Source organism: Pogona vitticeps, chromosome 3 (genome assembly GCF_051106095.1).
Source record: "Pogona vitticeps strain Pit_001003342236 chromosome 3, PviZW2.1, whole genome shotgun sequence".
NCBI lineage: Eukaryota > Metazoa > Chordata > Lepidosauria > Squamata > Agamidae > Pogona > Pogona vitticeps.
In genome coordinates, this window is record NC_135785.1 from 194,288,220 (window position 1) to 194,300,664 (window position 12,445).

Consider the following 12,445-nt stretch of genomic DNA (forward strand, 5'->3'; position numbering starts at 1 on the left):
TCAGGAGGTACTATTGAAAGGATCATGTGTACATTGGTAGCAAAGAAACAATATGTACACTAGGTTCTCTATTGAATGTTTAACTATGTAATCACTGTATTTCATCTCATATTTCTGAAGTGGGTGAAGTTCCATGAAAGCCTACATTAGATGTCTTTAAGGTGCTGTGGCATCTGCCCAGGTCATTAATATTAATGTGATATCTGCATAGACCAATGGGAGTGCTGGAGGGGCGGAATCACGAGATAAAAGAAACTCAGCAGGAAGAGGAGGAGTTTTAGTTAGAGAAAGTCAGGGAGATTGAGAGTTTAGCGAGAGTAGTAGTTAAGAGTGGATGAAGGAGGATGTTTGTTTAAGAGTTAACAACATTATTTGAACAATCATCATCTGTAACGATAAACAATTTCTATTTGGTTCTTTTAAAAATGACACATTGCCTGGACCTCTATTAATAATATTAAACAATGGCAGCTGAAAGACACGTAGCGTAAACTCTTAGTCTGGTGTAACAAGCAGGGGCCACGTGGGGGTCATGACAGGTGCCACAATATTTTCATCTTTTCTTATTTTTATTTTGTTTTTGCTTGATATGCTTGTAGAGCTTTACATGGCTAGGTCTTTTAAAACCTGCATTTGAAATGGTGCCTTCTCTTTGTGTAATTGTACAGTTTATTTTGGGTTTGTGTATATTAAATTTTTTGTTAGGTCATGGTTTAGGTTATTAAGGCTAAAATATAATTTCTGAATGGGATTTGTAGTCATGGAATTGTGTAGAAGGAATCCATATTGGTCTGTGTTAGCATAACTAGATGCTTCGAGAAGCTGTTTTTTCCTCGAGCGAGCTGGAATTTTCCATGAAGCTGACTTGGCCAGAGACGATAAGGAGCCAAGGCACAACATCAGGACGATGGTCAACAACACCTGCACATCCCATGGGAAATGGAGGTGGAGTGTGAAGAGACAGCCCTTCACCCTGATTGGTTAACATCGCAGAACAGTGGAGAAGAAGGGTGGTCCCAGCATGGAAGAAAATGGAGACAGAGAGAAGACTTGATTTTTGGACTTGATTCTTGACTTGATTTTTAGGATGGATTTTTGAGTTCAAATTGCTAGTTTTTACTGTTATACTAGGATGTAGTTCAGAGTAAGGATAGAGAAAGGGGGGCTAAGCCTAGCCTACCTTTTAAGCTATTTTTAGAGGTTTTTATTTTATTTTTGTAGCTGGAATTTGCTAAACTTCTAATTGCTTTGATTTATGGAAATATACTTGATTGCTATGCTTTTGCAAACAAACTGAATATCTCTAAATCCTTTATTTTTCTAATAAAACAATAATTCTTAAAATCCAACGTTTGGTCTCTTGAACAGCAAACCTGCAAGATTATTTGTTAGGCCACAGATATGCTACTTGAGTCCATTAATAGCCTGACTCCAAAACTCATGATTTTTATCTTTGCTTTTCCTCAGTTAATTGCTCATTAGAACGAACGTGGGAAAAGGGTAAGTGGTACTGCCTGGCTGGGTACCCAGACTCAGCTCAGCTGATTTAGGAGTATGCTTATACCTGGAACCTCTCTGTTCAAGCCTCAGGTGCTATTTAAGAAGAGTGCTCACAGTATTGTTAGCTATTTTTTTTGTTAATTGTACTTCTTTTCTTTTCTGATTTCAATTAAAAAAATTTAAAAAAATGGAAATTGTCTCTTCTGCCATTTCTAAAACTATTTGGAGCCTTGAACAAATCCCTTAAGCCAAAATGCAATTCAGCCACTTTAAATACTTTCAATTACAATTCCATATAATTAGCTTGCTTATTTTAGTTTGTGATTATACATTCAAATTGTTCCCTTGAGACTATGACTTGCCACCTCATGGTTTGTCACATGTCACTGAACTATCCCATTTCAATTCATGCAGAACACTATTGAAAATATTGCATTGATTATGACGTAATTGGAAGAAAGCCACAGACATTTTATTTTTCCTTACAGTAGAAATTTCATATTGTTCTAAATTGCCATGTCATATTTTATTGATTGAACCCCACCTAGAAATTAGTGGTTATAGAAAGGGATAAAAATATTTTAATAGGAATAAATAAATGTAGCTGGAAAGCCCAGCAACATATGATATACACAAGCACACCTTTGCAAACATTACACAACTTAAACTGTGAGAGGAGATGGGGATTTGCAGTAGTAAACATATTTATACAGTAGCAGAATCAAGCTGCATTTACCGACAGTGGCCACTAATGTTAAGCACTTTGAAGTCCCACAACAAACATGTCACTGAGTTTATTCAGGCCAATGGACAGTAGCCATTTAAAAAGGATGCTTTTATGTCTTGTACTGCAACTGTGCTGTTGTCATCCCAAAGTTCAAATCTTTAAGAAAAACTTTTACATTCTCTGCTCACTCCAGAATGCACCACAAGCCTCAGATGGACATAATCTAATTTCTCTTTTCCATTACATCTTGTAAAGAACAAAGCTGTGAAGTCAAAACCTTGGCAATTTTTTCCCATTGCTTAGCAAAGGAATAAAAATGGTTTGCCCAGCAATCATGTGATGCTCTTTGAAGCAGAAGGACTCTGTAGTATGCTCCTTCCCCCTCCAACAACTACTACATTTTGCCTGTAGCATTTATTGCAATGGCAGAAAATTCTACTGTGCCTCCCAAATTCTATTGGTGGAGATACAGCCTTAATGGACTCTGAGAGGGATCCACTGTGGCTTCTTGGCCTTGCAGGGTTGTTACCCATCCCTACTTAGGCCATGGCCATCAAACATTGAGACATGAGTTCAACACTTAGTTTTCCAGATTTAAAGTTTGACTGTGCGCAAAGTATACCTTACACAAAACATTTTGCTCATGTTTCCTCTTTGATTCTTGCCAGCATCATTACTGTTTTCATAAATACTTGGGTGTAATTGGCAATTGAAACCACTATCCAATACACATCTTCCTAAGAGTACACTCCAGCATACTTATGTATTATGTGTTTTATTCTGGAAACAACAGAATAGAAATAGTGTGGCTCTAATGTGAGGCAAAACATAGCACAAGGCAAAACTATAAAGTCTGACCAAAAAGTTTCTTGGAAAAACTGTTAACATAACTGTCATCCATGTCCATACTCCAACCACAGATGTTGAAAAACATAAAATTGAAAGCTTTTATGGAGGTCTCCAGGGGGAAACTGATCACATGCCAATGTGTGTGGTCATGCTGATAATCATAGTTGACTGGAATACAAGAATAAGATATAAAGCAGAACCAAATTTTCTTGGAGAATGTGGAGAGCGATTTAATTGAATTCTGTGAAGCCAATGGTCTGCTTATTGCAAACACATGCTTCAGACAACTGAACAGGTAGCAGCATGCATTGATATCACCAGATACCCAATACAGAAAGCAAATACACTTTACAATTTGAAGCTGAAGACGGAGAAGCTTTATTCCCTCTGCAAAAACAAGACCAACTATGCCTATGGTACAGACCATGAACTGTTAAAATAAAAAATAAAGCAGAACAACAATGATAAATCAATAGAATTTCAATAGGCTTCCATTACTAAGCTCAACTGACTATGAATCAGAATAATGGATAGAAACGTTATATATTACAAGAGAAAATTCCAAAAGACTGCTCCTGTAACCAAAATGAGAGAGAGAAAGGAAAGAAAAGAAAAAAAAACCTCTTGAAACTCTAAAAATAGTTATTAGCAAGTAAGATTTAAAAATAAAAGGTAACATAAATAAGGTCAGAATACTAAATACAATTAATACATAGGCAGAAAAAGAACTAATGTAATAATCATTACAAAGAAATAATAGAGAAACAACCAAGGAGGTGAAAAAAGGAAAAATAAGAGATTCTTTCCTGAATGAAAAGGAAATTTAAACCAATATTTGGGATGTTGAAAGATCAATGTGGAATATATTCGATATAACATAAAGAGTAGACATAAACAGCATATTGACAAACTATACAAAAGAGATGCAAGGATGACAGATTCCTTGAATGAAGAATCCTTTGATGATGAACCTGCAATTTTGGAAAATGAAATAAAAGTTGCAGTCAAATAATCTTGGAGAAATAAAACACAGGAGTACTGATTGGCATACCAATAGAATTACCTGAACATATAGAGACTTAACCTATCACAATCCAAAATAAGCCAAAAAATATGGAAAACAAAACAATGGTCCACAGACAGGGAACATTCCTTATGCCTTCCAGTACCCAAAAGAGGAAACACCAAAGACTGAAAACATTATAAATGCATCACATAAATCACCCACACAAGCTCAACAATTTATAGCAAAGACTTCTACCATGAAAGAACTGAGAAATGTCAGGTGTTCAAGATGTGCTCAGGACAGAAAGAAAGAAGCACTAGAGATCATATTGCAAATATATATTGTAAATATACCAAAAGGTTGCAGGAGAAATCTACTCTGTGCTTCAAGATTACAATAAAACCTGTCTGTGTGGATCATGAGAAGCCCATGTATCATTCTAAATGAAAAAGATGTGTCACTGCATTTAACTGTCTGGATGCGTAATGTTACTCTGGACAAGAAATTAGGACAGAATATAGAGAGACAGAAGGTTTATAATTGGCAAAGTTGTTAGATCAAATTTTGCTATCTGGTCAATCTATATGCAGAATATACCAAACTGAAAGCCGGATCAGCTTCAGATAAAGGAGGAATGATAACAGGAAGATAAAAAATATTAACAGGAAGATAAAAACATAGAGATGACACCATATTACTGGCAGAAAATAGCAATAATTTGACAGTTGAAGAAAGTGAAAGTCAAAAGCAAAATTAAGGTTGGCTATTAAGAGACAAAGATAATGACTACATAAGAATTACATAATGTAATACTGACAATGAAGGTATCAGTATTCCTAGACAGGTTCTATACCACAGCCCATCAGGTCAAATGGAGATTGAAGCCAAGCAATCAGCAGAAAACTTGAGACTTGCAAGGGTAGCCATGAAGGAACTGGGAAGGATACTTACTTGTGACATATTTTAGTGCCTTGCTGGAAACCAAAGCTAAAGTAATCCGTACTATGTTATTCCCAATTGATTAATATGAATGTGAAAGCAAGGCAGTGAAAATTTTGTTCAAAATGTAGCATTGGAGGAGAGTTGTATGGATACTGTGCAATGCCAGAAAGACAAATACCCGTATTTTTCGCTCCATAAGACGCACCTTTCCATAAGACGCACCAATTTTTTTGGAGAAGAAAAAAGGAAAATATAATCTGTTTTCTTCGCACTGTTTTGTGGGGAAAAAGTGCGTCTTATGGTGCGAAAAATACGGTAAATGGATTCTAGATCAAATCAGGCCAGAACTCTCTATAGAAGCAAAAAAAAAAAGATTAAATTGAGGCTACTGTACTTTGGACATGAGAAAATGTGAAGAAACTATAATGCTAGGAAAAGTGGAAGGCAGCAAGAGAAGAGGAAGACCCAACATGATATGCATTGACTCAATGATAAAAGCCACAGCCTTTAGTTTGCAAGACCTGAGCAGTGCTGTTATTAATTTATAGTCTTATCAAAAGTTGGAAATGACTTGGTATCACAATGCGCACAACTCCTTTTCCCTCTTCTGCCTCTCTCCTCATTCGAGGACTGCATAAGCATATTCATATATGCAATGCTTTCAATCTACTTGATTTACACTAGCTTCAGGAAACAAAAGCTTTAAAAGACCTCTACCACTATATAATAAAATAAAATGTACTCAGTGGAATTTTGTAATTTCTTTTTGCACTTACAAAACAGTTCAAGCATTGTTAATGAAAGGCAAGTATGTACAATTATATTTATGAAAAAGGAGGAATATCACACACAGCAAGAGTTATTAACACTGAAATGCATCTGAAGGAATTACACCAAGTCATTTCAGCTCAGAACTCATTTAATTTTAGCATCATATATGTTACTCTCACCCAACGATGAACTCTGATGGTGACACAATTATTCTATACAGTACTTATAAATCATTAGCCATAGTTTATATTGGCTTCAATTATTAGTAACCCTAGACTGAAGAACCACGCTAACTAAATGAAAGTCAGCAACAGAAAAATACAGTATGCACTACATTACCCCCAAAATGCATTTTAACAGCTATATTTAACAACATACTCTCCCATTATTTTATAATAGGCTTTTCCATAAAAAGCATGGACAAAAATGTTTCTATTCTACATAAAATACAGTGTTATTTAATTTCTGAAATAATTATATCAGGCATATGAACCTATAAATGTGAAGTCAGACACAGAGCATTCCTATGTTTAAATCCATTTTAAAGCATTTCTTAATATTAGCTTCTACTTTATTCTTCTGTTGCTAAAACTACCACAATGTAATATTCATATAGGTAATGCTCTTTCAATATACTTGATTTACACTAGCTGCAAAAAACAAAGCTTTAAAAGATTGTGAAGTAGATACAAAAGGTATGTGGGAGGCATCTATACAGTATTACGGTTAACTGAACCACTAAGGCTAACCATAATGGTATACTAGCAGATCTTTCTTCATTGCCTCTTGCAGCACACCATGTTATTCGAAGACTGCATCCCAAAGTATCCTCCAGAACTCCAGATTTGGTTTGGGGAATAAACAGGACATGTATGGGGAAGATCACCCATCCCACCTCTGCTGAATTCTGCCAGCAGAAAGCTACCATTGGATTCTGCCATTCTGCCACAGGTTCATTAGCTCGAAAACATACCTTTTTACTTTTCCTTGTTTTATTTGATTTATTTGATTCAGCATCTCAGGATCCATGATGCAACTTGTTGATTCAACTAAAATGACACTAAAAATATTTCCAATTTAGCAAAAATACAGTACTTTAATAATGTAATAAACTAAACCCAAGCTGCAAAGAACAGAGCATAACAATTTTTAGGGTGACTTCCAATATTGTTCTATTGAAAAACTTACCTCCCCACAGTTCCTTCCCTAAGCATCCTTTCAAAAACACAATAATGACTGGGTAACACTCCAAATTAAGATGGAGTGTGGAACAAAGAGTGGAAAGGAAAGTATCCCGGGGGGGGGGGGATGGAAATTTAAGTAAATTTCTACTACATGCTATAGTACCATGAACCAATGAGAAATATTTTAACTGAGAAATCATTTTCCAGTATCAAGACAGTCTCTAATACCACAAAAACAAATACAGGAATAAAAGCATCTTCAAACAGAAAAAGTTGAAAATCCTGGGAAATTTCATTCATTTATCTGAGAAAAGCCAAAAATAAACTTGGTTTATTTTATTTATTTATTTGCTGAAACCCATTAGCTGCAGCTACACCACTGTACTATGTTCCAATTTTCTAGAAATAAACAATTTCCGACACACACACCCTGAAATTCACAGAGGTCCCATGGAATCCCTTTCATTCTGATGAAGCCATTAGAGACTGCGGGAAAAGGAAAGTCTTTGATTTCACAAAATTGCCAACTTCTAAATCAGAAATTTTTATTTCAGAAAAATCACTATGGTTGATGACATCAGAAGTCTTACACTGGATAACTTATGGAACACAATTTCCGCTATTAAATTTAAATGTCACTTTCAATCAAATATGACGGTCAAACAGAGCAAAATTCTACCATAAAAATAATTCAAACAAATTATTTCATTAAAATAATTACAGCCAGTATTCTATTCAGCTTTAGGCTAAATAGAAAATCCGACCACTATAACACAGCTTTACATCATTTGTGTGCAAGCTGAACTGGTAATCTCCAGAAGAAAGCCCACACACTGCTGGTGCAATGACAATGAAGGTGCAAACCTGCATTACTATATATTGCAGAACTTGAACAGGACACTGCTCTACAAACTTGGTGTGCATGTTCCTTTACAAGAATATAAAACAAGAATTAAAACAGACAATATCCAAACAAAAAAGAGAAGTAAGCAAAATCCAAGATGGGAAAACACAGGGAACTAAGTGATGGAAGGGGGGAAGGCCTGCCTGATGAACCAGACAAGATGTTCCATCAGTGAGGGGCCACCGCCAAGAAGGCCCAGTTTCTAGTTCTCTCCTTCCAAACCTCTCTCGGGTTCAAGCCCCTCAGCCGTGCAGCCTGGCTAGATTGAATGAAACAAGTAGAGCTAGGTGGGAGTAGGCACTCTGCCTGGTATCGAGGTCTTAAACCGTTTGGGGCTTTATATTTAAACACTAATACCTTGAAGTCAATGTGGAAACAAATGGGCAACCAGTGTAAGGCAACCAGAGTGGGGGAAATGTGATGATATTTTTTCACCTCAGTTAATAGTCTGGTAGCCATTTTATTATAAGTATCTTTAATACTTTAAAATAAAATATTAATATATACCAGGAAAATATTGTATATCTTCCTACTTCAGGGCATTTATCTACATGCCTTACTAAATGCTTAGGGTTTTTTTATAAAATAATCAGAGTATTATTGAAATAATTATAAACTACAGAATTAGGTACAGACTAATCTACTGTACAGCGGTGCCTCGCATAACGAGCGCACCGTTTAATGACTCTGCATAGCGATCTATTTTTTGCGATCGCTAATGCGATCGCATTGCAATGTTTTGAATGGGAAAACATCGCGTTGCGATAAGCTTACCGATCTTCGCATTGCGATGTTTTTAGAACAGCTGATCGGCGGTTCCAAAATGGCCGCCGGGTGCCCAAAATGTCCGCCACAAGCATTTTCGCACGGTTTCCTCGCTTACCAAGGCGGCGAAAATTGTGACGCTATGGAGGATCTTCGCTGAACGATGAGTTTTCGCCCCATAGGAATGCATTAAACAAAGTTTAATGCGTTCCTATGGGGTATTTAGTTCCGTTTAGCGATGTTTCTGGATAGTGACGATTAATCCGGAACGGATTAACATCGCTATGTGGGGCACCACTGTATTTTTTATTTAACTTCGTACCTGAATGGTCCATGAATTTTGAAAGGACTAGTAACTTGTAGACTACATTTCTTCAACTCATAACATGAAGATTTGCATTTGAATGTACCCTGTAAGTAAACAGAAAGAGAGATTAGTGAGCAAGTTCACCATTTATAGTTAAATAATTTTTTTAAAAAGACTCCACTCCTTTTTGATGCCAGGTTTTACAAAATACAAAAATCACAAGGAAGACAGAAAGTTAACCCTCATGTACCAGAAGATACCACCAACTTGTATTGATACTAGGTTCCTCATTGTTTCTTTCTGTATTTATTCCATCATTAGTAGATCACAAGTAAATCCAATCTTTTTTTGCTTATGTATGCAATATATTTTGTTTTTTGATGGGAATATAGTTTCCAGTTGCATTACTTTGTCTGTCTTTTAGCTTCTGTGATATCAGTCCTTTGGGCAATTGCTAGGTATGTCCAGATGATATCACTGATGCACTAAATGAAGCATGATGTGGGAGCGAACCCTATTGCCTTTGCCTGACTTCTGCTTGCACTTGGAAAGACTACAATTGCAGTTCAATTTGTATCTTTTTTTAAAAAATCTTCTATTTTAATTCTATAACACTAAACTGATAGACTACCAATTCATATGTGTACCATGTCTTGTCAATTTAGCACTATTTCACTTGCTAAACATTTTTTAAAAAAGAAGTTATTTGAATAATGGCAAAAAGAGTGGGTAATAAGATAGGAATAATGGCAGAGAAAGGTGACCAAGAAGGGAAGGTGTGTGATTAGTAGACACTTGAAATACACTTTCCCAGGATAAGTAAAATTATCAGTAAGAACGACAATGATTTAAATTCCAGGTTGCAGTAAAAAGAACTTTGTGTCAATCTAAAACACACTTCTATATGGATCAGGCCTCTGTAGAATTAAGATGTTCCATTTCAGTACAGAAGAACCAATGCTTATTTTGAAAAAAGGATGATGATATAAAATTACACAGACACATAAACACAAATATATGTGAATGTGAATGCAAAGGACAAAGGTTTTTCTTCTGCTTGTGGAGAAGGCACACATTTGTTTTTTAAAAATTGGACTGTGTAGGAGTTAGCTTACAGTTTTATAGGCCTTGTGAGTTCTTAGATAGACATGCACTCACTTTTTGCCGTTTTTACATTTCATTTCTTTTTACTTTTTTTGGAGGGGGGGCTTTTTACAAAGATGAACAAGAAGAATGCTACGAGACCCTCCTAAAATTCTATGTGTGTTTTTACCCTCAGAATAAGCGAAAGAAAGATGCTGGATACAGTTCTAATAAATACTGTACTGAACCTGTGTTTTATATGTTACATGTGATCTATAGTCCCACTGCACAGTTACAGCAGTTATTTAAAAAATTGTGTGCTGCTTTGCAATTCACAGATTTAAAAATGCTTCTAGTAAAATGTTTATGAAAATATCAAAAGACAAAATGGAAGAAGGCACAAACCAGGAGGAACAGAAAGATTAAAAAAAGAAAAGAAAGGAAAAGACAAAGCCCAGGAAGAGTCTCTTATTTGCTGTGCATGATGAATGGCCCATACCATCCAAAGGGGGGGGGGGGAATTGTGCCAACATGTAATGAGCTTTATCTTTGCATATCTTAATAATAGCTCCCTGGTTGAGCATATTTGTAAGTAAGGAAAGACTTTCTTGCAGTCACATGATTCTAGCAGGACCAATTACCTTGTTTAGTCAAAAGGAAAGGAGGTTTGCGGGTCATCCTTACACTTTAAAAGTTCTACATACTTTGCTTTCTTACTTAATAAATGGATTTTTAAACCAAAGACAATTGAAAATCTTAAATAAAAAGTTTAATTTTAAATCTGGACTTATCTTAAGATATCTGCTACTTGAAAAATAACAAGCAAAATGGCTTATTATCCTGTATTAAACATTAAAGACCAATTTCAACTGAAATATTCATTTTTAAAAACTGAAATATTCATATTCATATATTTTTACATGGTACTTACAGCAGGTTTCACATGGCTAATCTTGGTCACCAGGGAGAATGTCATGGTAACCCCAGCGACTCCAGTTAAAGCCTTGGAAACAAGCAGCAGCACAGCTTCAGCAGGATACAAGAAGCGACTCGTAAACTTCACTGCTATGCTTACTTGGCTCCTAAATTGGGAAACAGAGGAAACTTTTTAATGAAATTATGGCGAAGGCAAAGCAAAGTACAATGGTTCAATGTGGCTAACACTGAGTTGCTTTCATCAAGAGAAATAACACAGTGGTAAAAGTAAATTCACTTCTACAATCTAATAAAATTAGGTAAGAAATGGCAGAGCCTCGATATGGCTTCCCAAAGCCATGGCATTTTCTCCACATGGACTTCCACTTTACCATCAAAGCCATTGGCCAGCATTTCTCCCACCACATTCACATCCTGTCTCCCCAAGATGTTTTCCTCATGGGCTTTTAAGATGGCTGCTAGGGCACTGCACAGTTTTTATTATGTAGCAGATATCCACAGATATAGATTTCAACCAAAACTCAATGTGCAATCTAAAGTATTGGCTTGTGGCAAATAACAGATCTAAGCAGTGGCACAACTTTCATAAATATAACTTCCTGCTGGATAACTACATTGAGGGAATTCTTCCCCTCTGCTGGACTGCAGATGTGATGGATTGCATTAGTGCTAAGCAGGGGCAGTGCTTGCTGATCCCTTGTTAGTATAAAAGTGATCATTTCTTTCAGTAACCAGTTGTGTTTTCAAATTGCCATTGTTAGTTAAAGAACTAACAATTTGTCAAAGACAATTGACTGGCATAGTTGGAAAGCTGAAAATTTACCAAAACAGGTGAATGGTTAGAAATATGAGCCAGCTCACTGTGATTCTTAAACCTAGCAAACACCATATGCTATGTACAAACTTCAGACCAATTACTGTTCATAGAAAGATTTTAACAGCTACTCTTGTAAATAGGCTCAAAAATGTCATAGTGATTTTGTGCCTTTTTCTGGTTATAACTCGAAGCTTCAGTCGTAAGAAGAAGCAAATTTTTGCGGCCTGAGCTGGTCATAACTCGAAATGGTCATATGTCGCAATGTTCGTAAGTCAACGCACCACTGCACATTGTTTAACACTGATTTTCTTCCATAATTTTTGAAATGGATTAAGATTCCTAATCTGTCCCTAAACTCTCAGGTATTGTCAAATAGCATTTTTTCCACACCATTTGCTATTGAAAGAAAAGATTAAAACCATTGTCGCCCCCCACAAGTATCTGATTTGTATTTGGAACCTCTGACTTGGCTTATTAGACTGAATCCTAGTATACATGGCTTAAAATTATGATTCTTTTTTTTTTAATTTACATTTTATTATTTTTATAACATACATACCTACAACAAACAACAACAGGAATACCTACAAAGCAATAACATGTAAAACTAAAAAGACATACACAAGTGACAAAACTAACATATAAGCAGGGAGG

The 12,445-nt window shown here is 35.9% G+C and overlaps 1 protein-coding gene across 1 annotated transcript in view; it reads right to left on the bottom strand.

Moving 5' to 3' along the window:
• Window positions 1-12,445, bottom strand: part of CFAP47 (cilia and flagella associated protein 47) — a 326,940-nt gene that overhangs the window by 200,797 nt on the left and 113,698 nt on the right. Inside the window, exons 38-40 of the mRNA XM_072994251.2 lie at window positions 10,970-11,120; window positions 8,971-9,059; window positions 6,769-6,855 (exon numbers count right to left, since the gene is read on the bottom strand). Of these exons, the coding sequence (XP_072850352.2) occupies window positions 6,769-6,855; window positions 8,971-9,059; window positions 10,970-11,120 (327 nt within the window). The remainder of the gene's footprint in view (window positions 1-6,768; window positions 6,856-8,970; window positions 9,060-10,969; window positions 11,121-12,445) is intronic.